At 41.1% G+C, this 27,642-nt stretch overlaps 1 protein-coding gene across 2 annotated transcripts in view; it reads left to right on the top strand.

The window, feature by feature from the left end:
• hif1al (hypoxia inducible factor 1 subunit alpha, like) overlaps window positions 1-27,642 on the top strand; it is a 36,342-nt gene that overhangs the window by 4,552 nt on the left and 4,148 nt on the right. For both annotated transcript variants that reach the window (XM_061718878.1, XM_061718877.1), the window contains exons 2-9: window positions 13,687-13,877; window positions 18,669-18,850; window positions 19,893-19,977; window positions 20,072-20,187; window positions 23,727-23,902; window positions 23,977-24,083; window positions 25,509-25,656; window positions 25,745-25,965. In XM_061718878.1, coding sequence (XP_061574862.1) covers window positions 13,687-13,877; window positions 18,669-18,850; window positions 19,893-19,977; window positions 20,072-20,187; window positions 23,727-23,902; window positions 23,977-24,083; window positions 25,509-25,656; window positions 25,745-25,965 — 1,226 coding nt within the window. The remainder of the gene's footprint in view (window positions 1-13,686; window positions 13,878-18,668; window positions 18,851-19,892; window positions 19,978-20,071; window positions 20,188-23,726; window positions 23,903-23,976; window positions 24,084-25,508; window positions 25,657-25,744; window positions 25,966-27,642) is intronic.

Below are 27,642 nucleotides of genomic sequence, written 5' to 3'. Positions count from 1 at the left end.
ACTTTCAGCGCTCTTTTCTTCGAATCCAAAATGGATCCAAACATGTGCTTACAACTTTGTTGGTGGGGCCTTCAGTGCTCCCGCCATGATGTCGAACAATGCTCTTCCCCTGGACACGCGAGACTAGCTGGCTTTAAACTGCAGACTGCATTAGACACGTTAGAAAACGCATAAAATGATCGATTTGGGGATTTTATGAATCGACATCGGATCATTATTCAAAGGAAAATCGATTCCAATCCACTAATCGATTTTCTTTTAAGCCAGCCCTACAGTAGCTGACATTGCCGCTGAAGATCCAGTTATTCAGAAACATCCACCAGTCTGAAGTATACCGTGTTTGTTGAAAAATAAACCAGAATCTGTGTCTTGTCCCTGTTCAGAGGATGAACGCTTCATTTCAGGTGACAAACTGACTGTACATCAGCGTTACAACAGCGCACGTTGCTCCAGTTTTATGTTCCTGTGACAGAAACCTTCCAAGTTAAATCTGTTCTGGTGGCTTAAAAATATCTAGAAATCTCTGTGACTTCGAGGTGTAATTAAGGATTGTGGTACTTTTCTCTCTGTCAGACGTCACATGACCCCTTGAATTCATCTCTTGACCTCTGGGAGGGGCCGTGACCCTCTCTTTGAAAGGCGGAGAGCAGAAAACACATTCCTGGTTCACCCCCTGAAGGTTGTTTGTTTCCAACCTGACTGATCCGCCGGGGTGACCGAGCTGCACTTGTGGAATTCAGCCGTTGGGTTGATTTGAGAGTTTGATCGTCTGCCTCTCGGCTTCCTGGCGAGAGTTTGTCGCTTTGCTTTCCCTCAAGACGCCAGGCGGCGAGACACCGCAGTCGCAGCTTCACTGTGAGTGTGTATGTGTTTATGGTCAACTTGTCTGCGTACCGGATGTAATGCAGCAATGTTGTCTGGGAAGTTGCAGTGGTAGTTGACGTGTGTTTTTCTTCTGTAAACAACACACACGGGTTTCCTGTACATGCAGAACTAAGGGTTCAACCACGTCAAGGCGACGGTCTTTCTACTTTAGACACAATAGTCAACCCTTTTAAAGGCCGAGTCCTACACAGGAACTCTCTTAACGACGCCTTCCCTCAGGCCTTTGGGGTTAATCAGTAACGTCAGCAGCTGAAATGTTTCACACCATCACACCGAAGAGTCAAGCCAACAAAAAGATTTGCAGTAAGAAGCTGAAATGATCCAGAACTGGTCGTTTTTATGTGGCGATGATTGAAATCCTTCTGTGCTGAAAGATGCACTCAGATTTCCTTTGGCACGGTAAACGGTACTCATGTACTACGATGTTCAAAATGTCCTGGCAGGACGTCCCTGCAGGGGGGAACAGTTGTTCCCCCTCGGAGGACAAAACACAATCCAGCCTCTCACATTTGGCTGGTTACAGGTGGAAACAAATAACGCAAGGCAAGTTTATTTTTATAGCAGAATTCAACACAAGGTAATTCAAAGTGCTTTACTGTACATCAACATTAAAAGCAGCAAGACACAATTAAACAGTAAATAACAAATAAAATGATAAGAAGAGAGGTAAAATAATAAAAAGCACAAGTTGTTAAAAAGTAAGGGCAGTAGAGTACAGCAGGTACATCTCATTCTTAAAATGGCAAGAATTACGTTTCTATATGGTCATAATGTAAAAAGACGGTGAATTAAACCAATTTGACAATTCTACGTCACAATGCCTGCATTCAGGGCTTATCCATCACTGGTGTAACTTTGCGCGGTTTTCAAAAATCATAAGTGTTTAATTTAAGAGTACGCTAAAAGCGACACTACGTAACTTTTCCACCTTAATATGATATTTCCAGAGTCATTGTGATGGTACATCAACTTCCAACAGGTTTAATGAAACCTCTGTCATGGTCTGAGGGGTCTGTATCGCCTTCACTGGCACTATGTAACTTTGAGGAGCATGGTAGGAACCCTGCCACACTAAAAAACTACAAATCTTTACGACTTGGACTGCTTTACGGCATACGTCACTTCCCCCTCCTTCCCGATTTGCAGTCGAGACGAAAATGGGCGGGGCGTGGAGCTCAGCTCCGCAGAAGCTGTTGCTGTTGCGGCTGCAGCAGCTCCACACAACAGACGTGGGGAAAAGATCCTAATGGTTTAACTTTTCACCGCTTTCCTGCTCGGAGGCAGAACCACGCAGGCCAAGTATCTGATATAACAAAGTAAAAGAGTGAAAGAGTCGTCGGCTCGCTTTGGATCGCGGCTGTAACGACCAAACACACAGTAAAGCCTGAATTATGGTTCTGCGTTAAATCGACGCAGACCTACGGCGTAGGCTACGTGGTGACGCGCAACGTACGGTGCGTGTCGCCGCGTAGGGTACGCCGTAGGCTCTGCGTCGATTTAACGCAGAACCATAAATCAGCCTTAAAACGCAAACACTCACACAGACCGGGTCGGATCAAAACACGGGTTTTATTCCCCACTTCGCCAGCTAAATGCAGTTGCTGGCCAGCTCTCTGCGGTGCAATTAACCCCAATCTTCAGATAAAACTAGTTTGTTGAGGAAAAAATATTAACTCTTATTTGTAGCTGCAGAGGAAAAAAATAATCTCACGAAGAAAACAAAAATATTGCTCACGCCTCGGAGCCTCTTCACCATAATATAGCAGTCAAAAGAAAAGAGAAGTAAGAGGGATACAAAACATGTACTGTATGTTGTACTATTATACAAATTTATTGAAACACATCTTCTAGATAACTGGATCTTCAGTAGGGATTTCATATGGATCCAGACCATTAATAATCATTATTTTCTCCATATACCGCTCCCTGGCTTCCTTGTTTAAGGTATCCCAGTAAATTCCAGTTCCTTTCCAGCAGTTTAACATCTTTTTTTTTTGCGTTCCGTCTGTTCACTTGGTGAAACAGAAAAGCGTCCCGTCTTCTCTCATCAAAACAAATGCAGCGACGGGACAGGAGTTTTCCGGCAGTACGCGCTGGTGCTCATGGGAAACGTAGTGTTCTTTCTGGTAAAGCACTACCGCTTTTGTCCAAAAGATGCCGCCAAACTCAGAAAAGCTGAAAGTTACGTTGTGCTGCTTTAAATAACAAATAAAATGATAAGAAAAGAGATAAAATAATAAAAAGCGCAAGTTGTTAAAAAGTAAGGGCAGTAGAGTACAGCAGGTAAGTATTTAATTTAAGGGTGCTTTCACACCTGTAGCCCGTTTGTTTTGTTCCGATTCAGGGGCTAAATCAATACAGTTGTTTCATTTTTCATTTGTGGCGTTTGTGTTCACAATGCAACCGTCTGTAGCGGTTCAAAGCTTTTAACAAATGCCATGCGCGAACCAGCTGTTCTCTCATTGGTCAGAAATGAACGGGGAAGGAGTTTCCTCTTCCGTACCCCGGGAAAAACAACAACTATGGAGCATCGTAAGCGAGTTATGTCGGTTGCTGTGTGGATTATGTTCTCACTGCAAACAAACCGCTCCAGGTCTGGAATGGAAGCGAGCCGAGAACCACCTCTCCTAGGAGATCTCGGCTCGTTGTTTTGTCCCGCATCCGAGCGCGATTGCTGTGTTCACATATACCAAACGATCGATCTTTATGGGGGAAACGCTCCCTGTTTTGGAACAACTGCTCCAAACAGGACAGGTGTGAAAGCACCCTAAGAGTACGCTTCAGTAAACAGTAATGTTTTTAGCCCTGATTGAAAGGAGCTGACAAACTAAGAGACTGGAGCGTGTGTCTGATCTCACAAAGGGACAACATGTGCTTCAACCTGACCATGGTTTGTTCACACCTGAACGCCACCTGCGGTGAGTTCACCTGTCCGTTCTCTGGTCAGCTGGACGCCACTTCCTCCGCATACCAAAAATAAATCATATATACATAGTTACAGAGATTACATTCATACACAATCGTACATTTCTTCACATTGTTGTAGGCATTGTAGCTTTGATAACTGGGCTGCCCTTAGGGCTGAAACGATTCCTCGCATAATTTGAGTAATTCTATTACAAAAAATGATCGAGGACTTTTCTCTGCCTCGAGGAATCATTTAATTTTCCCAACCCAAAGCAGGGTATTGCGCCCGGACTACGTTTAATGCGGCACAGCGTGCTGAGGTAGAAGAGGCGGCGGATATGTTTGGTTTTTGTAACATGCCATGCTCATGCAATGAGTCTGCAATGGCCCAGACGGGAGACAGGTGTAGCTCAGTGCTTAACTTTTATTTTCAATCCACTCTATATTTTTCTGGTCCGTTCTCCTATATGTTCCCCCTCTAACCCGGTACATACATAGGTTCCTCTAAACATCTGTTCCCGCTACAGTTTTAACTAAAAGAAAATGTGCTCCAATACAGCAGGTCTCATAATTTTATTTTGAACACTGCCAAAACTCAAAATCTTATACTTTAACTTAAAACTTAACTAGAACTTAAAATTAGCTTGACACAAATGAAAGTTAAATTGAAACACGTGGGAAAAACACCTAACCTTTTAAGTGATGTGTGTTATCAGGTGTAATGGCATTTTTAGGTTAGAAATAAGAAAACTTCTTGGTAAGATCCTTAGCTTTTTGAGTGAAGGCAGTGAATTTGGTCAACTGGTGTAAGTTCAGGGTTTTTAAATGCACAGCCATGAACCTACTGGATTATATAATTTAGTTTTAGTGATGTCAAGTAACATCTAACATCTTATGTATATTTATAATTGCTCTTTAACTAAACAAAAATATGTTTTATCCAATTACTCGATTAATCGATGGAATTTTCAGTAGAATACTGGATTACTAAAATATTGGATAGCTGCAGCCCTAGCTGCCGTACCTCCTCTACCTCGCTACCTGCCCCTCCCCTTGCTGGCTTAGAGAATCTGTGGTATCTAAACATAGGAGAAAAGAAAGGGAGAAAATAAATAATATCTATGCTGTGAGGAAGTTTCTGCTGCTTCCTCCGAGGCCTCGTCGGGGCCTCGGAGGTGTTTACTCCCTGATGGTTAATGAGCTCCATCGTGCTGCCGGTGCTGAAACCACGTGAGCCGTCAGGGTCACCGGGTCTACGTGAGGGCGGCGGTCGCTCGGCAGGAATGTATAGGTGAAACCGAGTCGAGCGCCTGTGAAAAGAGGCACTGACTGACGCAGCGCTGACATTCCTCCGCACGCGCTGCCCCACGCTCACTAGATCACATGACCACGACCCTCACGCGGCAGCCACGTGCACCAGTCTCAATGACAACAGGGAGGGGGCTGCAGCAGGGCACCCTGGGAAACTAGTGGGGTTTCCTCACTGATTGGTATCGACACACATTTGGAGCATTTCGCGCATAAACACAGCTGGCGGGGGGATCTGTGGGCGTTTTCCCCCCCAGAAACCCTGAAGTCACAACTTCCTGGATGAAATTGCGCCTCTCTGGGGTTCCAGCGACTCCAGCTTCAGGAAGAAGCGAGGAAACATCCTGAATGGGGCACGAAAGGGAGCTCAGTATCCACACAATTGGGGTCTGTACTGTTTCACAGGCTCGTTGTAATCAGATGGGCCCATATATAGTCCCCCCGCCCCCCAGGGGACGCCGTCCTAGCAGATCGGTATACGATGTGGGTCATAAACAAACACAAGAGTCAGTGAGCTGCTCTCACATCCACCCTGGAGCCGCGGCCACACCAGCCAGATGCTACACATGTAGAGCCATTAACGACTGGAACTACTGGTTTTTTATTTATAATTATTTATTTATTTATTTATTTGACAGGGAAAATGCAGTCAAACATAGACTGCGTTTACATGCAGTCAATAACCCTTTTAAAACCCGAATATTGGCAATAACCCGAATTTGCACGGCCATGTAAACACCAATAACCCCTTTGAATAACCCGAATTTGCTCATATTCCGGTTTAAAAAAAAACCTGAATATTACTGCTGGGTTACTCCTTTTAAAACCCGAATATTCGGTCATATAAATGCCAAACGGAATATCCCCATCAAACGGAACATGAATTTGTTTTCTGCGTATGCTCTGTTCACAAGGAATCCTGGTCTTTTGAGTCCAGGAAGTTCTTATAAACACGGAGAAACGCAAGACCACGCCACACTTTTGGAGTGAGGAGGAGACTAATCACTTCATAAATGTAATAAAGGATATGAACATTTCTGCATTTGTAGACGGTAGAAAATACCGGGATAGAGAGATTTACAAGAAGATGAGCGAAAAGTTGCGCGAAGCAGCATTTGTTTTGAATTTGGATACAGGAAGAAGAAGCGGAAATGACGGGAATTGCGTCATCACGTCCTCCGTGCGTCGCTGGTTTGATCCAGATATCCCAAATGATTAATTACCATGTAAACAGGGATAACCCTGTTTGTTCACGCATGGAAACGGAATATTCCGAATGTTTCAGTAACCGGAATATTAGCAATAACCCGAATTTTGACTGCATGTAAACGTAGTGATCGATACAAGCTTCCAGCTGATGTGATGCATGTAGAGAATAGCTAGTGCTAATTCCCAACTCCAGTCCCCAGTTGGGCTCTTCCACAACATTAAAGTACAATATAAAATTCATATACGTCAATTAAAAAGACCATACAATTCAATAATGCAATATTGCATTTACATGATATAAAACCTTCCCTCAATTTTCTCCATAAACAACGCTCGTCGCTGGTATTTACAGCTCCACGCCAGAAGATGACAGGAAATCAGACACGGTCGTTTCAAGGTCATCGTCTCCCTGAACTCTTGAAAACAACATGGAAGTGTGACATTCCTGTTTATCCCCCGGGAGGTGAATGTCATAGTCATCGTCAAGACATCTCAGCAAATGTCCTCCATTATAAATCATTTAAATCAGTCATTTTTATTGTCCCTCGAGGGGAAATTCATTTAGCAGTATGGGAAACAGTCATCATACAAAGACACACATACCAATAAGAACAATTAAAACATTAAAACATGACATAGTAACCATAATAAATGAGTAAAAGCAGAAGTGCTTCCAGCAGTGCAGGCAGAATGATAAAAATGTATTAAAAATATAAAAATGTATGTGAATTGATCATTTTAACAGTGGTTGGTATAAAAGCAAATTTACACCTATTGCTATTGGCCTTGGGAAGCCTATAGGGCCGCCCAGACGGGAGAAGGACAAACTCTTCTGACAGAGGGTGAATGTGCATAAAAGCGATGGATTTTATGAATGAAGGTTTAATACAATTATTAAGATTATTCTTTACTGTTGGGCTTTCACAAATAATCAATCAGTGTAGGTTCAGTAAAATGCCCTGGAAGATGTGTAAAGCCTTTAGTACAGTCTCTCTCCCAGAAGTCTGTGCAGTAATCAGCGGCCGACATGTGTGTGTTTTCATATACGCAGAGAGAAGCAGGTCAAGTATGCGCCTCCCTCCCACGAGGGCGGTGTGTAACGTATGGATGTATATATGGGTGGATGAGTGTAATCTGAGCTTCACCAGTTCACTGGGTTCGTGGCTTCACTGCAACCCCCCCCAGCTCAGTATGGCTGCAGACGCTCTGTTGCAGAGCTGCGTGTGTGTGTGTGTGTGTGTGTGTGTGTGTGTGTGTGTGTGTGTGAGAACCCAACTGGAGGAGGAGGAGGGGGGTTTCAGGCGGTTTCAGGCGTCCACTGTCTCACAAGTTGGAGAAACCTACTGGTATTTTTCCACTGGTTCAACAAAAAGATGTTTTCCTCCTTCTCATGTTTGTGGGTGTGTGTCGATGCATGTCGGCTGGGACTTCACGCCGCTTTAAAGGGGAGAGAATCTGTCATCACATGTGACGACACTAGTTTTTATTTATTTAAATAAAAAGGACAAATAACAAAATGAGTGACAATAATGCCAAATTGCCTTAGCTCTGCTCGGTCCACAGCTGTGAAATAAATGTGGAATAAAACCGAAATTAAAACAAAACTGCTTCACATTGTCAAGGAAATCCATGCCATGGAAAATATTACATTCATACTGAGAATGAAAGAACGTATTTGTTGAAAAAATGGGAAAAATGGAAAGCTTATAATATATATATTTTATATATATATATACGGTATATTAGACAACATGAAACCAACTGAACAGTTTTATCTCCCGACTGTGTTAGTGTTATTATTGTTATTCTTACATGTCATTTGTTTTCAGTATTGTTTGTCTATAAATATGTGAAAACTCAATAAAAATTTAAGTTACAAAAAAACTTCTGGTGATAATAATCCTGGTATTAAAAGCCAACGCCGCTCTTAAGGTTGTGATTTCAGCCTCATTTGTAGCGGTGATAGATCGCAGCCTGATGGCTTTTCTGGATTCGACTTCTATTTCCGTGCAACTACAGAATCAGCCTCTGGACAAAGCTGGACACAATCAATCAGAGACACGTGCGACGTAGGCAGAGATGCAACCACACCAGTGTCAACATTTTGACATTTTTAAACGTAGACTAAAAACTCATCTCTTTGGTCTGGCTTTTATGTAGCATCACATTTTTATAGTTTTATTCTGTTTAACATTTTTTAAAGGTATCTGTTTTATTTATTTATCTATCTCTTATAATGTTTTTATTATTATTATTTTTTTATTGTTGTGGACTGATTATTTTTTAGCCTTAATCCTTGAACTTTTATCTTTTTATAAATTTTATATATTCTATATTGTATGTCAGGGTGCATTGGTCTCCCAGTTTTTTATCTTTTGGTCTCCCGGTTTTTATTTATTTGTTTATTATGCTTATTTTTCAATCAAAATGTCAAAGCACCTTGTTTTTTTCATGTACCTGAATGAAAGGTGCTATATAAATAAAATTTGATTGATTGATTGAACAAAACACATTAAAAATGGCTGCTGAATCGCTGTCGACAGTTTCACAATAAAAGCTTGTTTTGTTATTCTGGTTGTTTTAAATCGTGAACCCCATAATATCCCTGTCAGCGCTGGTGGTGACTAGTCTGAGCCAATAGTGACATGTAACCGTGTCAGACTTCATGTTGGTTCAGTTTTTATTGGTTTAGTTCAATAACATAAGTTTGTCTGCAGGAGTTTTACAGCAGCTGTGTGATTTCAGTATGAATAAAGACGTAAAAGTGTAGCTGTAAATGATACCGAACAAGTCTGGACGTGTCCAGGTCCTGGTCCGTCGGCTGGTTTTGAGTCCCGGGCCATGAAATCGGTGGACAAAGTGGACTCTTGTCCCGGTTAATCTTGTTAGACCGGTCTGAAAACTGCTGAGATTAGTGTGATGCTCATTACCCTTCAAAAGGCACCCCGCCCCCAAGGTGGCTCTGAACTCCTGTTTCCACGGCAACGCGAGCTGCAAAAATGGAGAAGAACATGATTCAAAGAACTGATAATGTTCATAGTGAATTCAAAGCTTCTGTTTTGATCAAACAACTTTTTTTCCCCCGTTTTTGGTTTTTGTTTTCCGTTTGTGTGACTTGGCAGATTTATATTATACGGTGATTAAATCCAGCTCACCTTGAGTCAGGTTAGATCTGCAACACGTCTAATAACCAGCAGCTCCTTCCACAGACGGTCCTGGACCGGGAGGTTCTCAGATAATCAATATAGTTTATTACTTTGAGATGGCGGCCTTAAACACAGTTTACAAATCTTGGCCCTTTTTACTTTTCCTGGCGAGCTTTTGCAGTTTCCGAGCCCCGGAACGAGACGCTGTGGCCAGTAAACATAAATACCAGCACGTCGTGTGCTGGTATTTATTGTCCAACCACTAAAGCGTGATTAGAGGCGAGATGGGATGCTAGACATTCCTCCACACGCCAGTACGAGACAAAGCACCCATCTGTGGATTTTAAAGCTCCAAAACAGCCCTGCAGGTGTGTTTTATTTGGAAATCAGGGCTTTTCAGTCTGCAAATGTTCCTTAAATTCAAAGGGAAACACTCTCTTCCTCCTCTGTTTTGCTAAAATCCTGGAGGCCGTCATAGTTTAATCCTTTACATACTAACCTGATGATCCACGTAAATAGGGCTGGGCAATATGGACCAAAAGTCATATCTCGATATTTTCTAGCTAAATGGCGATACTCGATATATATCTCGATATTTTTTCTGTGCCTTAATTGGGGTTTCCCCCAAAGCATTATAGCATAGCATCTCTGTTAGCTTCATTTTTTTCTGAGGCAAACCCTTAAAAAAACAGTCAGTTTTAATACAATACCTCGTGCCAAATGTCACACAGGTACCTTTATTAACAGAGGTCTGCACAATATCAAAATGTATAAAACAAATGAAATAAAAATAAACTGCCTGCATATATAGAATAAAAATGCTTCTTGAATAAAATAAAACAAATATCCCTTTCCTGCATAACAATTAAATTAAAATACACTGTACAATTAATACAATGTAGACAGTAACAGGCAGACTTTTCCACTGAGGTTGACAGTTGTGCAAATAACAAAACATTTGTGCAAATCTCAAATAAAACATTCAATTCCATTTGTCACAAAATAAGCTATATCAAAATCCTAAAAAAAAAAATATATATATATTTTTTTTTTAATAATCAATATAAACGATATTGTCTCCTACCATATCGCGGTTGAAAATATATCGATATATATATTAAAATCTCGATATATCGCCCAGCCCTACACGTAAACCAGAAATTACTGTTAGATTTCAGAGACGGTCAACAAATCTCCCAGAACGGATGTTTTTGAGCGCTTCCACCACATCACAAAGACTTTCGTAATCCAAAAGGGGAACTGTGTCGCTTGTCGGCGTAGAGTTGACATACTGTGGCTCGTCTTGTGGAGTTCAACTTTTGTGATAATATGCTGCTTGAAAACCTCCCTCAAAAACTGTTAAATGAGCGTCTCCATCCCGCATTTTTGTTGGTGAGAAGTCAAAGTTCCCAAAAGTTTAAGTGAAAAAGATCAATTATCTTTAGAGGTTGTAAAGGATCCCAGCTGGACTTTCTTTAAATCACTTGAAAAATACATTTAGCATGTAATCTGACCCTAGATGGTGTTTCTGCAGTTTGTGGGTCACAGCTGTGATCAGTTCCTGATGTTGAAACGCACATCTGCTTCCACGGCGAAGCGCTCAACGCTTGTTTTCAGCTGCACGAGACACAAACATTTACATTTACATGACATCTAACAAAAGCAGATCCCCTTTCACCCTCCAGGACCAAACTAGTTGTACACATGTCCTCGTGACCGCGGACTAAATGATGAAACGGTTTCGTGTTTTGTGGCGCGCTGATGTTGTAATTCAGTGTTTACAGCTTGAAAGTGAAGAACAGGGACAGTTGAGCCTGGGATTGTTTTTTCCTGAGCAGTTTTCAGCTGTTATATAATCACACAGGTCAGCGGATTATCGGTGTCTTGCAACAGGCCTTATTGAGCAAGCACGCTGTACCATCTCTGTTAATGATTCCTGACTGTTGCGGTCGGTTCGTGGTAATGCAGGGCGGCCACAGGTCCTTACAAAGTCTTAAATTCAATTTTTTTCTAAAATAAGGCCTTTTAAATAAATTAATTTGTTTTTAATCTCAATCCAAGGGTCTTCATTTTAATTTTTGAATCTTAATATTAGAGGGAATTTATCCAGTCATCATTAAAAAGTTTTCTTACACTTTTGAAGAGGAAAGTTTATTTAATAGTTTTGAGGAGAAATAAACTTGTTTACCAGTTGTTACGCCTCAGTCAGGGTTGCCAGGTTGAGAGGGTTTCCGCCCAATTGGGCTGAAAAATATCGGACTGAGCGGGTTGATAAAATTTGGGCTGCTTTTCCCGGTTTTTACTAAATATTTAGCAGAAATTATTAACAAAAATGTTTCCATTATGGTTGAGAAAAGTAGAAACTTACACAATAAACTCACTGATATTATATTTGCTTTAATATACTCAATTTAATTGTAGTCTTTGTTTGGAGCCTGAACTTTTTTGGCTATTTAGTGGTGTTGTGAAGCTTAATTTGCTTATGGCTTGAAATTTATTACGCATTTAATAATTTACAGTTTTAACATAGAGGATGTATGATTCGGGCTGGTTTTTCATTATTTCAGCGGGTTTTATATCGCGTTTTGGCTGGAATCTGTCAGATCTGGCAACCTCGACCTCAGCACTGGATTTCTTAGTGACTTGTCTTTTTGGTCTTAAATTTTGTTTGAAAAGTGTATTAAGTCTTAAATTTAACTTGGTCAAACCTGTAGACACCCTGTAATGGATCCCATCTTGTCCTGCGCTGATTTGTCGCCTTCATGTTACTCTTTTGCATTTAAAAAACAACAAAAAAGTGTTTTCTGAGGTGTGCTGAGACAGTCTGAGTTGGTTTTCTTTCTTCCTCTCTGGTGTTTCTGTTGTACGTTGTACGATTAGAGGCTCACACTTCCAATCTGTGTACGCTGAGTTTTAAAACTCAGCGTACACATGGATGAGAAGGGAAATGATCCCCTTCTTGTTGTCTTATCAGGACTAGTGATGCAGCACTGAGGCGGCGGGGGGGCAGGGGAGGGAGGACCTGGAAGCGTCCCAGTGGCTGAAAACATTGTGTTCTCTGTGGTTTGGGATGCTTCTGCCAGTTTTCAGCCCCGACTCGGCTCCCACTTTAGAGAAATATGCAGCAGTGTTTTTACAGAGCTGAACTCTGCAGCCCGGGACATCATGTCTCTGTGAGTTGGCTTTATTACAGGCCCGGACCAAACCCCCAGCATTCCCAGACATCCCAGCAGTTTAGGTGCCATTATGAGCTCTGAACATTCAGATCTTCATGCTGGAGCAGCGTGTCTGTCTGCTCTGGTTGTTTGGCCGTAGATGTGACCATCTGATTTAGGGCTGGGCGATATGGACCAAAAGTCATATCTCGATATTTTCTAGCTGAATGGCGATACTCGATATATATCTCGATATTTTTTCTGTGCCTTAATTGGGGTTTCCCCCAAAGCATTATAGCATAGCATCTCTGTTAGCATCTCTGTTAGCATCTCTGTTAGCTTCATTTTTTTTCTGAGGCAAACCCTTAAAAAAACAGTCAGTTTTAATACAAAGCCTCGTGCCAAATGTCACACAGGTTCCTTTATTACAGAGGTCTGCACAATATCAAAATGTATAAAACAAATGAAATAAAAATAAACTGCCTGCATATATAGAATAAAAATGCTTCTTGAATAAAATAAAACAAATATCCCTTTCCTGCATAACAATTAAATTAAAATACACTGTGCAATTAATACAATGTAGACAGTAACAGGCAGACTTTTCCACTGAGGTTGACAGTTGTGCAAATAACAAAACATTTGTGCAAATCTCAAATAAAACATTCAAGTCAAATTGTCACAAAATAAGCTATATCAAAATCATTTAAAAAAAAAAAAAAAAATATTTTTTTTTTTAAATCGATATAAACGATATTGTCTCGTACCATATCGTGTTTGAAAATATATCGATATATATTAAAATCTCGATATATCGCCCAGCCCTAATCTGATTAAATGTGTTTATCTAAAAAGCTGCATGTGGTGCTCGTGGAGGCTGACGCGTAAAATCCATGTGACAAAACAAGGACAGAGCCCTTAATTACAAGATGATGTCATAATTAAAAGATGATGTCATCTTGATTTTGATTCCTTCAATCATCGTCTTCTTCCCGACCTCGTCTTCTTTAAGTGTCCTCCTTCCTGGCACTGTTTTCACCCTCTTCCTCCTCCTCCTCCTCCTCCTCCTCCATCAGGACCAGCTCGGAGCAGAGGAAGCTGCGCTCCCGTGACGCGGCCAGATGTCGGCGCAGCCAGGAGACGGAGGTGTTTTACGAGCTCGCCCGGACCCTGCCGCTCCCCCGCAGAGTCTGCACCCACCTGGACAAAGCCGGCATCATGAGGGTGACCCTCAGCTTCCTGCGGATGCAGCAGATCCTGCGACCCGGTAAGAAGAAGAAGGTGTCACCTGAGAAGCTTAAACCTGCTCAATATTTCACAACAAGACACCATATTACACCAAAACCTCCAGACACAGAGACAGTTTCTTCCCCCAAGCTGTTGCTCTGATGAATCTCATCACCCATAGAGTCTCAGCGCAATCAATCATTATTAATTAAATGGTATATATGTTAATAAAAGCTGTCATTTGCATATTTACTGTACAGTGAGCAAAAATAACGGAGTCAAATTCCATGTCTTGTTAGATCTGACTTGGCCAATAAACCTGATTCTGATATAGGGATGCTGAAAAAACTCACAGCGGTGCAGGTTGTTTTTAACCCTTGTGCTGTCTTTGGGTCAAGGGAGGGTGAAGGGAGAAAAGAAGGAATGAAGGAAGGAAGGAAGAACGGAGAAAAGAAGGAAGGAAGTAAGAAAGGGAGTAAGCAAGGGAGAAAAGAAGGAAGGAAGTAGGAAAGAAGGAAGGAAGTAGGAAAGGGAGGAAGGAAGTAGGAAAGGGAGGAAAGAAGTAGGAAAGGGAGGAAAGAAGGGAGAAAAGATGGAAGGAAGTAGGAAAAGAAGGAAGGAAATAGGAAAGGGAGTAAGGAAGGGAGAAAAGATGGAAGGAAGGGAAAAAGGAAGGAAGTAGGAAAAGGAGGAAAGAAGGAAGGAAGTAGGAAAGGGAGTAAGGAAGGGAGAAAAGATGGAAGGAAGGGAGAAGGGAGGAAAGAAGGAAGTAGGAAAAGGAGGAAAGAAGGGAGAAAAGATGGGAAGAAGGAAGGAAGGAAAAGCAAAGAAGGTAATAAAGGAACGAATGACGAAAGGGAGGTAGGAATAAAAAGGAGTAAAGGAGGATAAAAAAGGAGGAAAAGAGGAAAGGAAGGGGAGAGCATGGCAGGAGGAAAGAAGGATAGAAGAATTGGGTCATTTCGACCCAAAGGCAGCACAGGGGTTAATGGCAGTGAAGAGGAAAGTAGTAAATTAGAAACCAAAGACAAACTAAGCGATGATGACGAAGGATCTGAACATTTCCACACATCTGTAGAAGGGGAGAGAAAGCTTTTCTAGTTGAGCGATTTCCACCGAGAGGACTTTGATGTGTCTCCGGGTCACGTAGACGTGCTCAGCTGTTTCCTCTCAAGCAGCTGTTTACATCTACAGTTAAGTTGAGCTCCACGAGTTACTTTAACCGGACCGGCGTTTCCGTCGGGAGGGGAATCGCTTTACCCCCCGGGTATCTGTGACTCGGCCACAACAGGTGCCGGTATGCTGGCGCTCAGCTTGTTAATGTTGGAGCCGCTCCAGTGAACTATTACGTTACAGCCCGACATAAACAACCTGTCTGACGACAGCTTGAGTGGCGTTACGGCTCTGGACATTTTGTACACTTGACTGTTTGTTTGACTTTAAATCACCTTTCTATTGTGGCTGACGTCTTCTGGTACGTCCAAGTTCTGATCTGGAGCACTGAAATTAATGTTTTCACCTCCCATTAAAGTTGCTTTCGGCAACGGAAATTATGATAAATATTGTCGTCAACGAACCTTTATCGCCTGAGGAAAACGAGACGCAACGAAAATAATGGTCATGTGACGATAACGGTAATTAAATATATAATGCAATATCGTAGACCAGGGATATTCAATTGGCGGCCCGCGGGCCACATGCGGCCCACCAGGAGCTTTTATGTGGCCCCTGGTCATATTTAAAAAAAGGGGTTGTTTGGCAAAAAATCTGAAAAAAAACATATATTTTTTTTTTTTTTTTTCAACAGTGTTGCACAGTGTTAATGTTTGTCACATTATTATTAACCTCCGTTGTACAGAGGACTTGTTGACATCATCAGGCTTCTAGGATTGGCCTGACATTTTTTTCATTTGAATAAGTGAGGACTTTGCATTTCAGATGGAACTTCTAAGCCTCCTATAATTTCATGTGATTGTTTTGTTTTGCTGATATAATGCACAGATGTGTCATTAATAAAGGAGCTTATGGTTAATATTTTAGTTGCTTATTTATAACATCAAACTGGCTACTATGGACTGAAATGGTTGTGCCCAATGCTTAATATAATATTCAAATAAGGAAATCTTGGTGGAAAGTGGTGCTTTGTCATTATGCCGTGTTTTATTAAAAGTAGGTCAATATCAACTTCATTAAGTTTGCACAATGCATGGTTTCAAAATGAACTTGCATTTAAAATAATATTTCTTTATTTGAATATTATATTTAACATTCACAATGACTATATCTGGAGACAATTAATACATAATTCATATGTAAACTAGATATATTCAAATGTATAATACAAATGTATTATATATACATAAGTCTTCGTCTTTGAGTGCAAAATACATTTTGAAAACCCCCAAATTTTCAAATTGTGCGGCCCTCTCCATACAGTCCTTTCGCAGATGTGGCCCCCGGCCGAATATAGTTGAATACCCCTGTCGTAGACGAATAAAAACGAGACTAAAATGTAGATTACAAAATAAAAACTGCTAAAATGTTTAGTTCTGCTGCTGGGTGACGTTAGTCCTCAATCCCAGTCGCTGCAGCGGGGAATCAGATCCAGAAGATGCAGCTGCAGAGTTAGAGGCTGATGCCGTTAACGCAGAGCTCTAGGTTCACGTCAATTAAAAACAAAGTTACATAGAGAAAGGGGCCGATGGCCACGCGGGGATCTGCTCTGGGGCTGGAGAAGAAAAAGAAGAGACGATCTTTGGATACACTTTTCTACATAGACGTGGGAAAGAAAACCCAATGTGGAGATGGGGAGAAATGCGGAGTCTTCTGTATCTCGAATGAATTAGGGCTGGGCGATATGGACCAAAAGTCATTTCTCGATATTTCCTAGCTAAATGGCGATACTCGATATATATCTCGATATTTTTTCTGTGCCATAATTGGGGTTTCCCCCAAAGCATTATAGCATAGCATCTCTGTTAGCTTCATTTCTTTCTGAGGCAAACCCTTAAAAAAACAGTCAGTTTTAATACAAAGCCTCGTGCCAAATGTCACACAGGTTCCTTTATTAACAGAGGTCTGCACAATATCAAAATGTATAAAACAAATGAAATAAAAATCAACTGCCTGCATATATAGAATAAAGATGCTTCTTGAATAAAATAAAACAAATATCCCTTTCCTGCATAACAATTAAATTAAAATACACTGTGTAATTAATACAACGTAGACAGTAACAGGTAGGGGTGGGTATTGGGAGGGACCTCACGATACGATACGCATCACGATACTTGAGCCACGATACGATACACATTGCGATATCCCGATTATGCGATATCCCGATTATTATATTCTACATAGTTCACCGAAAAATGTAAAAATGCATTACACATCTTAAAATCCAAGTTGTATATGTGTACATCAGATGATAGTGATGGATCTTAGAATCCGAGTTGCACGTTCATCAGATTATAGTGACAATTCATGGGACAAACTGAGTCAAAACAATGTTTTATTATAACTATACAAGCTAAAGTTACAACATATTTGTATATGTTTTTCATATTATTTACATCATATGAAATTAACATTAAATTTAGTATGAGGTTGCTTTAATTATGTGGCAAATGATAATAAACACAAGAAAGATGGGTACTAAAACCAAGGACAGGCACAGTGATCAGTCAGTATAGATATAAATCCATAAATAAATAAACCTCGGTCCATTATTTTTCATTTTTTAAGGACAGGCAATTGTGTTATATAAAAAATAAATTATAAAATGAAATAAAACATGAAATAAAACCGGAGCTCAGTGCAGGGCCCTCCCGGGGTTGGTAGAGAGTGGCAATGCCCAGGACTGTCACTTAGGTAGGAGCACTGGGTGATATAATGGGAAAAAAATCGGGGATAAAAAATATTTAAAGAAAAAAAAAAATCGATATTCAAATTTTGAATATCGATATTGAATCGGCTGGAAAAGTATCGCGATATATTGCCATATCGATATTTTTGCCCACCCCTAGTAACAGGCAGACTTTTCCACTGAGGTTGACAGTTGTGCAAATAACAAAACATTTGTGCAAATCTCAAATAAAACATTCAAGTCAATTTGTCACAAAATAAGCTATATCAAAATCAATCAAATCATACATTTTTTTTATTTTTTATTATTATTTTTTTTTTTTAAATCGATATAAACAATATTATCTCGTACCATATCGCGTTTGAAAATATATCGATATATATTAAAATCTCGATATATCGCCCAGCCCTAGAATGAATGTATTCTTGAGTCTATAAGGTAACAATAATATAATAATAAGAGAACCTTGTTTGAATTGTAAAATGGGTTTGGCTAAATACAATCTTTGACTAAAACTAGACTAAAATGGTCAGACTTTTAGTTGACTGAAACTTGACACGACTAAAAGGAGAATGAACGTGACTAAAACCAATAAAAACTAAAATGATAGCTTGACCCAAAGACTAAAACTAAAATGGAAACAGGCTGACAAAAACAACACTAACTCCCATCCAGGTTATCTGGTTGCATTAGTCTCAAAATTCTCCTCAGTAGGACTGATGGACCTGGATATGCTGTAAAAGTTAGTTTGTTTGTTTGTAGTCATGTAACTGCACCTGAGATGCCTCTTTTTCCTTTTCTGAGAGAAGCGATTGATGAGGAGGCCGTTGTTGTACACGAGTTAACGTCTCTTATCTTAATATTCATCCTGCACCGGAGCAGTTTAAGGCTTCACACGGTGATGCTGTTCAGTAAAAAGTGAAGCAGTCCCCTGTGATGATGTCTGGTCTGCTGTTCTTTTCACAGATGGAGAAGAAAAAGAAGAAGAAGAAAAAGTAGTAGAAGAGGAGGTGGAGGAGGAGAAAGACGAGGACCCGATGGACGCCTTCTATCCTCAGGCGCTGGCTGGCTTCATCATGGTGATGACTGAGGAGGGGGACATGATCTTCCTGACGGAGAACGTCAACAAACACATCGGCATCACGCAGGTAGAGTGAGGCTGAGCTGCTGCTTTAACCAGAGACGATCCTTCGGTCGGCCGCAGGGCCACTATGGGATGGATTATCTGTAACCTGAGCGCGGAGAGGCCCTTAAATCTATTCTCGGATCGGTTTGCCTCCGAGTTTCTGCAGAAAACCCATCAAGGTTGCAGTGACGGAAATGTTGCGTTCTGTTTGACCCGATCAAGTCAAAAACACTTTGGTTTTGGATTTGGTTCAATCGGAGCATCTGTGCAGACGCTTTACTGGGATGTAGGGCTGGGCGATATATCGGGATTGTAATATATATCGATATATTTTCAAACGCGATATGGTACGAGACAATATCGTTTATATCGATTTAAAAAAATATATATATATATATTTTTTTTAATGATTTTTATATAGCTTATTTTGTGACAAATTGACTTGAATGTTTTATTTGAGATTTGCATAAATGTTTTGTTATTTGCACAACTGTCAACCTCAGTGGAAAAGTCTGCCTGTTACTGTCTACATTGTATTAATTGCACAGTGTATTTTAATTTAATTGTTATGCAGGAAAGGGATATTTGTTTTATTTTATTCAAGAAGCATTTTTATTCTATATATGCAGGCAGTTTATTTTTATTTAATTTGTTTTATACATTTTGATATTGTGCAGACCTCTGTTAATAAAAGGTACCTGTGTGACATTTGGCACAAGGCTTTGTATTAAAACTGACTGTTTTTTTAAGGGTTTGCCTCAGAAAAAAATGAAGCTAACAGAGATGCTATGCTATAATGCTTTGGGGGAAACCGAACAGAAAAAATATCAATACATATCGTTTATCGCCATTCAGCTAGAAAATATCGAGATATGACTTTTGGTCCATATCGCCCAGCCCTACTGGGATGGACTGTTGCATCATCTGAACATGGAGACGATAGATTTGATTAGAGTCTTTTCTTTTTCCTTTCAAAGAGAAAACCAGTAACTGTAAACCTTTAACCTTCAGTGTACAGAAGACGTACAACAAATATCCTCTTTTTCTGTTTCTGTCGTCCACAGCTGGAGCTGCTGGGTCAGAGCATCTTTGACTTTGTCCATCCCTGTGACCAGGAGGAGCTCAGAGACCTGCTGACTCCACGTCCAGGTGAGTCGTTGGAAAAGACCTGTTTTTCAAAGCGGTCCCTCGAACGTCACGTTTCTGTTTAACGGCCTCATCGGTTTCGTCGTGTCGGTTTCAGGTTTGAGTAAGAAATCTCTGGCGGAGCAGCCGAGCGAGAGGAGCTTCTTCCTGAGGATGAAGAGCACGCTGACCACCAGGGGGCGCACCGTCAACATCAAGTCTGCCACCTGGAAGGTGCAGTACAGACCCTTTTCGGTTGGAAACAATGATGACGGAGATAAACGGCTTGTCGAGCTTTGCAAGGGGATTACCAACTAAAGATCAGGGCCAGTAGCAGCCGATGTGGGAAGGTTTATTAAAATGCATTAATTCTTAAGAACAGTAGGCCTAAATACAAGTTTTACAAATGTAAAATCTCTTTAAATCATCTAGACGTGTCCACTTCCTGTGCAGGAAGCTGCTTCTGTCCTCTTGTGAAGCGAGGGATATGAGTGGATGCACCAGGGTCCGCAAGCTCGTCTCTGATGAGAAATCCTCCTTCTGGCTTTGTCTTGTTCACATAAACACAGACGACACAAAACCAGGACCACTAGAGTCCAATGACGCCTCGCCTGCAGAAATAAAACACCTAGTTTAGCCTAGCAAGCATCAGCCAAGTCTAACGCCAGCTTATCAATCCCTAGCTGCATTTAATTATTATTCTACATCATACAGAGGATCACTAATGTAAAATCACAGAGTACAGTAGATAGATAACCATACTTGCTGTAAAGCATCTTTTATTATGTCCTAATTCCAGTCCTCACATTTAATCGCCTGCAGCCACAGATGCCGCCGGCATGATCCTGTCCTTTAACACTTTAGTCCGCCGGTGGAAAAGCGATTCCTACAACCATACCCGCCACAACCAGACACGTTGATGCTGGGAACGGTTTGTTAAATTCCTGCTAACCAGTTGCTACCTCGTTTTTTAGTCACACCACTTCTGCTGCCAATGTTACATGACGTAGGCTGAAAACAGGGTCTTTTTTTACATCTGACTGTACGTGAAAACACGCAGACTCACTGCAGGGCGACAGTCAGTCACAGCGACTGTACGATGTGTTTGTGACAAATCCACCTCCAAGTCCTTTGATGATTTACCCCAAAGTCAAGATGTCCCAACTCCAGAGCTGTAAAATTATAACTAGTTCTCGTAAATATAGACCCAACTGAAGTTCAGTCCGATTGTGTGAGAGTGTATCTGGGAGATAGTTTTGCAAACTCTGTATTGTCAGCAAACTGTGCAGATCTGGGTTGGTTCACAGCAGAAAGTATCTCCTTCAGCTGCTGGTTCAGATCTGGAGACTCAGGACGAGGAAAAGAGAGGTGACAGATCTGTTTGCATTCATTCAGCTCATTTAAAGCTTTTTAGAAGCTAAAATTACCTACTTGAATGAATGAATGAATGAATGAATGAATGAATGAATGAATGAATGAATGAATGAAAGCTTTATTCTGAACATGGGAAAACATAAAATAACACATAAGTCAAAATAGTCAAAACAACAAAAAAAAATATAGATAAATAAACAAAACAATGTTACCATGTCCAAAAAGGAGTAGAAAGAAGCATATGCTTATTTAATTCTACCCCTTCTCCCTTCTCAGAAATTACTATCCTCAGTTGATTTCAGTATCATATTACATATTTACATTACATATGTACACACTTACAACAAGAAAATAAATAATGTGAGTAAACAAGTGACTAAATGATCTGTGGAAACACCTGGTAATCGTCAAAGCCCTTCATCCTGCCTGTACCCTGTGAAAACCATATTTTTGTACCGCTGTTTGAACTGGCTCATGCTTGTTCAAACAGCGGTACAACTTTTATGCAGATGACGTTTGGTTCTATCATGGAGGGTTCTGGTGTCCGGCTGACGGTTAAAAAACGCGTGGATCAAAATCAGGACATTTCCAGAGACCTCCCTCCAGTGGTCGAGTAAAACTAAAAACATCCATCTGGAAGGACCTCTCGTGGTTGGTGATAAGTGACGGAGCTGTCACAGGAATGCTGGGAAGTCGTGGGCTGATTTTGTGTTTCCAGACGTTGAGAGCAGAGTTAGAGTGACCCGTGACCCCCGACCTCCCGACTGCAGCCGGCTCGCTCCCACCAGGGTTTATGTCATCCCAGAGGCTCTCCGTCCCCACACTAGTCTGGAAGTGCAACATCTTGTAGAAACGGACCGCCAAGAGAGACGGGGAAAGATGCAAGAAGGAGGATATGGAAACTTTTTGTTTACGTAAAGAACGAAGGATAAGGATGCTGTTCGAATATAACCACCACAATTGACATAATCGCTCCAAAGCATCGACTCGCATCGCCTCACCGATCCACCGAGCAGATCTGTGGGCTCTGGAGCCTCTCGTACAAAAATAAACCGTTGGGGTCAGCGGTGTTGTTGAGATCACAACACAGCCGGGCCTCATGTGAGACGTTTGTTGTCACATGAACCAGAGTGAACACAGCGCTGAGGCTTGTTGTTCCATTTGCTGCCCGGTCTGTTATGGCGCTTTTCCACTAGTACCTACTCAGCTCGGCTCTTTCCCACTAGGGGTCTAAACGTGCCGAGTAGATACTTTTTCTGTAACTACTCTGCCGAGGTTCTAAGTTGGGCTGTATCTGACGTCATCACACTACAGGCCACCGATTGGTCGGGGGGTTTTGGAGTCAGCCGTCTGAGTCAGGATGTGACATCAGAGAAAGAGAGACTGACCAGCAACGGCAGCAAAAGTGTTTCATGATCCAACTCTGAAGTGCAGATGTTCATAAACCTGGTGTCTGAGGAGAGAATTAAAAAGGGCGATAAGGAACGACCAGATCCACCAGGAGCTCTGTCACTTCATAGCAGCTCCCAACGGACTTTTCAGCAGCGCCGAGACAAACTTAAAAAAAAAAAAAAGAAAAGCGTCGCCGCTTGAAGCTTCTCTCATGCTCATTTTTTTTTTTAAACTTTATTTTTGTATTTTAGTTTTCACAGTAACACAAATAGAACACAGATGTACATGCTGATGAACAGATAGGATACAATACAGTTTGTCTTTTCTGTGTTCAGTTCTTGTTTTCTGGGTTACTTTTCCAACATTTCCACCGAGAGTAAAGGTGACGCGAGGCTTCAATAGGGTCCCGAGTGTGATTTGAATTACGTCCATATCATCCTTAGTCCATATTACTCTTGAGCACATTGAGAATTTACCTTGATATCTGACAAATAGGTGACAAATAAATAATAAAAATGAGGTGCATGTTGAAGTAATTGTTAAAGGAAAGAAAGAAGGAAGGAAAGAAAATGTTCATAATATGTTAACATAAAAGGTCTGTTTTTCTAGATTATGAATGTCTGAAAGAATCTGAAAGCTTTTTAGTCCCCATTTTTTAACTTGATATTGAACACAAGCCACAGACCCAGCAGCACATTTATTATCTCCCCCAGGTTCTAACTCTTTAGTCAAAGTCTTTAATCAAATACGTCACAGCAGCTTCACTCCAACGCTCCTACTTCTGCTCCAGGTGCTGAATTGTTATGGAAAAGAAACCAGGCCAAGTTGAGATGAGTAGAACCGAGTAGATGCTGGTGGAAAAGTGCCATTAGTGGTGAAGAGGCCTACAGGCTTGTGCAGCACTGAGCTACTAAAACAGTGTTTTATGCTCCGGTCGGAGGAGTTTCTGTTTATAGGGAGGTCAAGCACGAGCGATCACACAAACCTCCTCCTCTCTTCCCCCCCAGGTGCTCCACTGCACCGGTCACATCCGTCCGTTCGGCGGCTCCTCGCCCTCCGCCACGGTGATGACGCTGCTGTGCGAGCCCATCCCTCACCCGTCCAGCGTGGAGTTCCCCCTGGACACCTGCACCTTCCTGAGCCGCCACAGCATGGACCTGCGCTTCACGCACTGCGAGGGCAGGTGAGACGACCCCCCGACCCCCGGTCGAATCTGTGGAGCTCTCTGCTTTCCTAACTCTTCCCATCCGTTTCCAGGGTTACGGAGCTGACCGGGTACCAGCCGGAGGATCTGATTGGACGCTCGGCCTACGAGTTTTACCACGCCCTTGACTCCGACCCCATCAAGAAGAGCCTGCACACACGTGAGTTCACTTTTTAAATCGGCCTTTTGACTAGGCCTGTGTTGATTTTCCGATTCTAAATCGATTCTCATATTAATTCCTAAAAATCGATTCATATGTCTAAAGATAAATTTTTTTGGTATTTTTTTGTTTATGCCCAAAAAAGGAATGTTTTGTTGGACACGAGAATAACTGGTGCCATGTTTTTGCCTTTAAATATGTTTTAAAGGTATAAAAACATTATAGCTTTCAGTTATAATTGCATAAATTGTCTATATTTCATTACTTTTTCTGTATTGGGGTTACATTTGCATAAAATGCTAAAAACCAAATTCTCAAAAATTTAAAATCAAAATAGACCGAAAATGGAAAAAATAAAAACGGAATTTGGGGAAAAAATAAAAACAATTTCACACGTCTCTGTTTGCTGCTCTGGATCTGTTTGGTAATTTTGCCCCACGATGTTTCTGAAAGCAGTTCTATCTATAAATACTTGCTGTTGAATCTCATTAAAATACTAGTATTAATATGTTGCATAACTACAGTCATATAATTCAGGCAACAGCTCAAAAAACTGTTTTAATAACACTAACCCAAATCAATATCGGATCAAATCAAATCTTGATAATCAATTCTGAATCTTAAGAATCTGAATCGAATCTTGACATTTGAATCGATCCCCAGCCCTACTTTTGATAATATTCCAGTCAGTTTATAGTTTTATTTGGATCCCCATTAGCTGCAGCAAAACTGCAGCTATTCTTCCTGGGGTCCGACACATAATATACAATACAAGACAAAAATTAAACCTAAAGAGGTAGTAGAAGAAAAAGGAAGAAAAAAAAAGGAAATTTTACTACAAAATATATTCTAGATTTCTGTAAAATAAGACCAGTGCTCCTTTTGACACTCACATTAACGTTACAGTCATTCCGAAACATTTAGATGTAATGCATTTACAATACAAAAATCATACATTCTTTAAATAGCATCAACAAATTCAAACAATGTATAGTCATCGACAATGCGTTTAAGTTATAATCACTTATCTTAACTTGAACCCATGACCATTTTTAGTAAACCAATAGTCATTTAATAATAATTAAAAAAGTTTTATATGTATTTATTTAAGAGATGTTTCTTTACTAATAATTTGAATTTTTTTATGCTAGTAGTTTGCTCAAAGTGTTTGGGAAGTAAGTTCCATTCATACATAGCTCTGTACATCACCGTTCTCTTACTATAGTTTGTCTTTGTTTTTGGCAGTGAGAAATGACCTCTGGCAGCGTCTCGTGCTATAGCTGGGATTTTCTGAACTGCAACATAGTTTTCTGTGTGGAACTTGCGGGGTTTTGGATATGGATACATTTCTTATAAATATTGATAACTGGTGCCATGTCAGTGCTGGAGAAGTAAAAACTGACCGGTGATTGGTTTCCCCGGCAGTGTTGACCAAAGGTCAGGTGAACACCAGCCAGTACCGCTTCCTGGCCAACGGCGGCGGCTTCGTCTGGGCCGAGACTCAGGCCACGGTGCTCTACAGCAGCAAGACGTCGCAGCCCGAAGCCATCGTCTGCCTCAACTACATCCTCAGGTACCAGCGACGTGTTTCCACCCGCACCGGGAGGAGGGACGGATGTGGGCTGAAGTTATCTAACTTTGCTCTCCGTGTTCCTCTGCAGCGCTGTGGAGCAGCCAGACGTGGTGTTCTCTGTGGAGCAGACCCGCTGCAAGCGCCTGCCTAAGGCTGAGCCCGTGTCGCCAGGGCGCTGCGGGCTCTCTGACCCCCCCGAGGGTCTGGACGCCAGCGGCGCTGCACAGCTCTTCCTGAAGCTGAAGGAGAAGGCCGACGAGCTTCTCCAGCTGGCTCCGTCGGCCGGAGACGCCGTCGTACTGCTGACAGGTGAGGCCGGCGGGGGCTGGAGTCCGAGTCCTCGTACGCTTTAAACCTTGTTGTGATGAGGAATTAATTCTGTCAGCCTTCTGATTGGTCCCTGACTGACCAATCAGAGAAATCATCCTCTGTTGCCACATCCAGGTCAGAATATCCGGTTGGACAAAACAGCCGTCTCTCTCGTTCACATCAGTTGGAAAAAATGTAGTTTTTACTCGCCTTGTATCAAAATTTAGATGACAGGATTATTTTTTTTAAACTTAGTATTAGTAAAAGGAAACCTTGTAGTGTCGTGAGGGTGCAGCGTATTTTTATCCCCAAACTGGCAGAAATCCAATCCGTACTTCCAAAACCAAGTCTGGTAGGCAGCAGCTACAACCGCCAAAGCTTTTTATTTATTTATCTTAAAATGGTTAGGCAGTTTTTTTTTGTTTTATTCAACACTTGAATATTGTACAAATCCTTGAGGCATATAAAGCATATAAAACAGCGTGTAGATTTATAAGGCACACAACACCTTCTGCATCACTGCAAGAGTCCAACAGTAAATGGGACAGAAAAGTTGTAAAGCTAGGACGTAAAGGGCGGGTCAAAAGTAAACTAATAAAAAAAACTAATAAAATATAAATAAATACATACAATTATGATAATAAAATATGAGAAAAACGGTGAGAAGCAGGGGCATTAGTCATTTTCAAATATCTTTAGATCAATGGTTAAGCAGTTGTAAAATAGAGAGAATCACATTAATACATTTCATCCCAAAACCAACGGTAGATTACCAAAAATGTCTGCTTTTGGATAAAGCTATGTGGATAGCCACACCTTACACCGTGCTATCAGCTAAACTAATCAAAAGATCTCTTTTTCCTCCGTTTTTTAAACTCACGACACAATACCTGAATTGTTTTTTTATTTATATATACCGCATTTCCGCATTATAAGGCGCACCTTCAATGAATGACGTATTAAACTTTTTCCATATATAAGGTGCACCGCATTCTAAGGCGCTACAGTAGAGGCTGGGGTTACGTTCTGCATCCATTAGACCAAGGGTCTCAACCCGCGGCTCCGGAGCCGCATGCAGCTCTTTCATCCTTATACTGCGGCTCTGAGCGGCTTGGGAAAATAAATTACAAAAAAAAAAAAAACTAAGTTTTTTAATTGAAGTGTATTTTATTTGTGTTAGTTCTTTAATATTTTAGTTCTAAATTGGAAGATTATTTTGATCTTGACATATTAGAATAAATATATTTTATTGTTTTTCGTCGCTCAAAATAAACGTCATACGTCAAAGAAAGCCGGTACACCCGCCAAAACGCCATCCATTCGTCGCGACTTTCAACCCCAGCAAGGCCAAGTATGGAGAAATGTAAGAAAAGAAAAATATCTGAAGAAAATGGAACATTCAATGATGCCTGGGAAGATTAATTTGCATTTACCTCTGATTACCTCTAATTTGTGGAGAAAAACGGTCAAATGTCGCAAGACATTTCAACAATACACACAGAGCCTTTGCTGAAAAATATCCAGAGGGAGAAGAGAGAAAAAAAGCTGTTTCGGAACTGATGTGGAAGGCTGATCTGACGAAAAATCACTTCAAGAAGTGGGTGAAGTTGCGGCTCAATATTGATCTATATATAAGGCGCACCGAATTATAAGGCGCATGGTCAGCTTTTGAAAAAA

This window comes from Cololabis saira, chromosome 4 (genome assembly GCF_033807715.1).
Source record: "Cololabis saira isolate AMF1-May2022 chromosome 4, fColSai1.1, whole genome shotgun sequence".
Classification (NCBI taxonomy): Eukaryota; Metazoa; Chordata; class Actinopteri; order Beloniformes; family Belonidae; genus Cololabis; species Cololabis saira.
The sequence above is the reverse complement of the archived record's forward strand: the minus strand, read 5'-3'. Positions and strand labels throughout refer to the sequence as shown.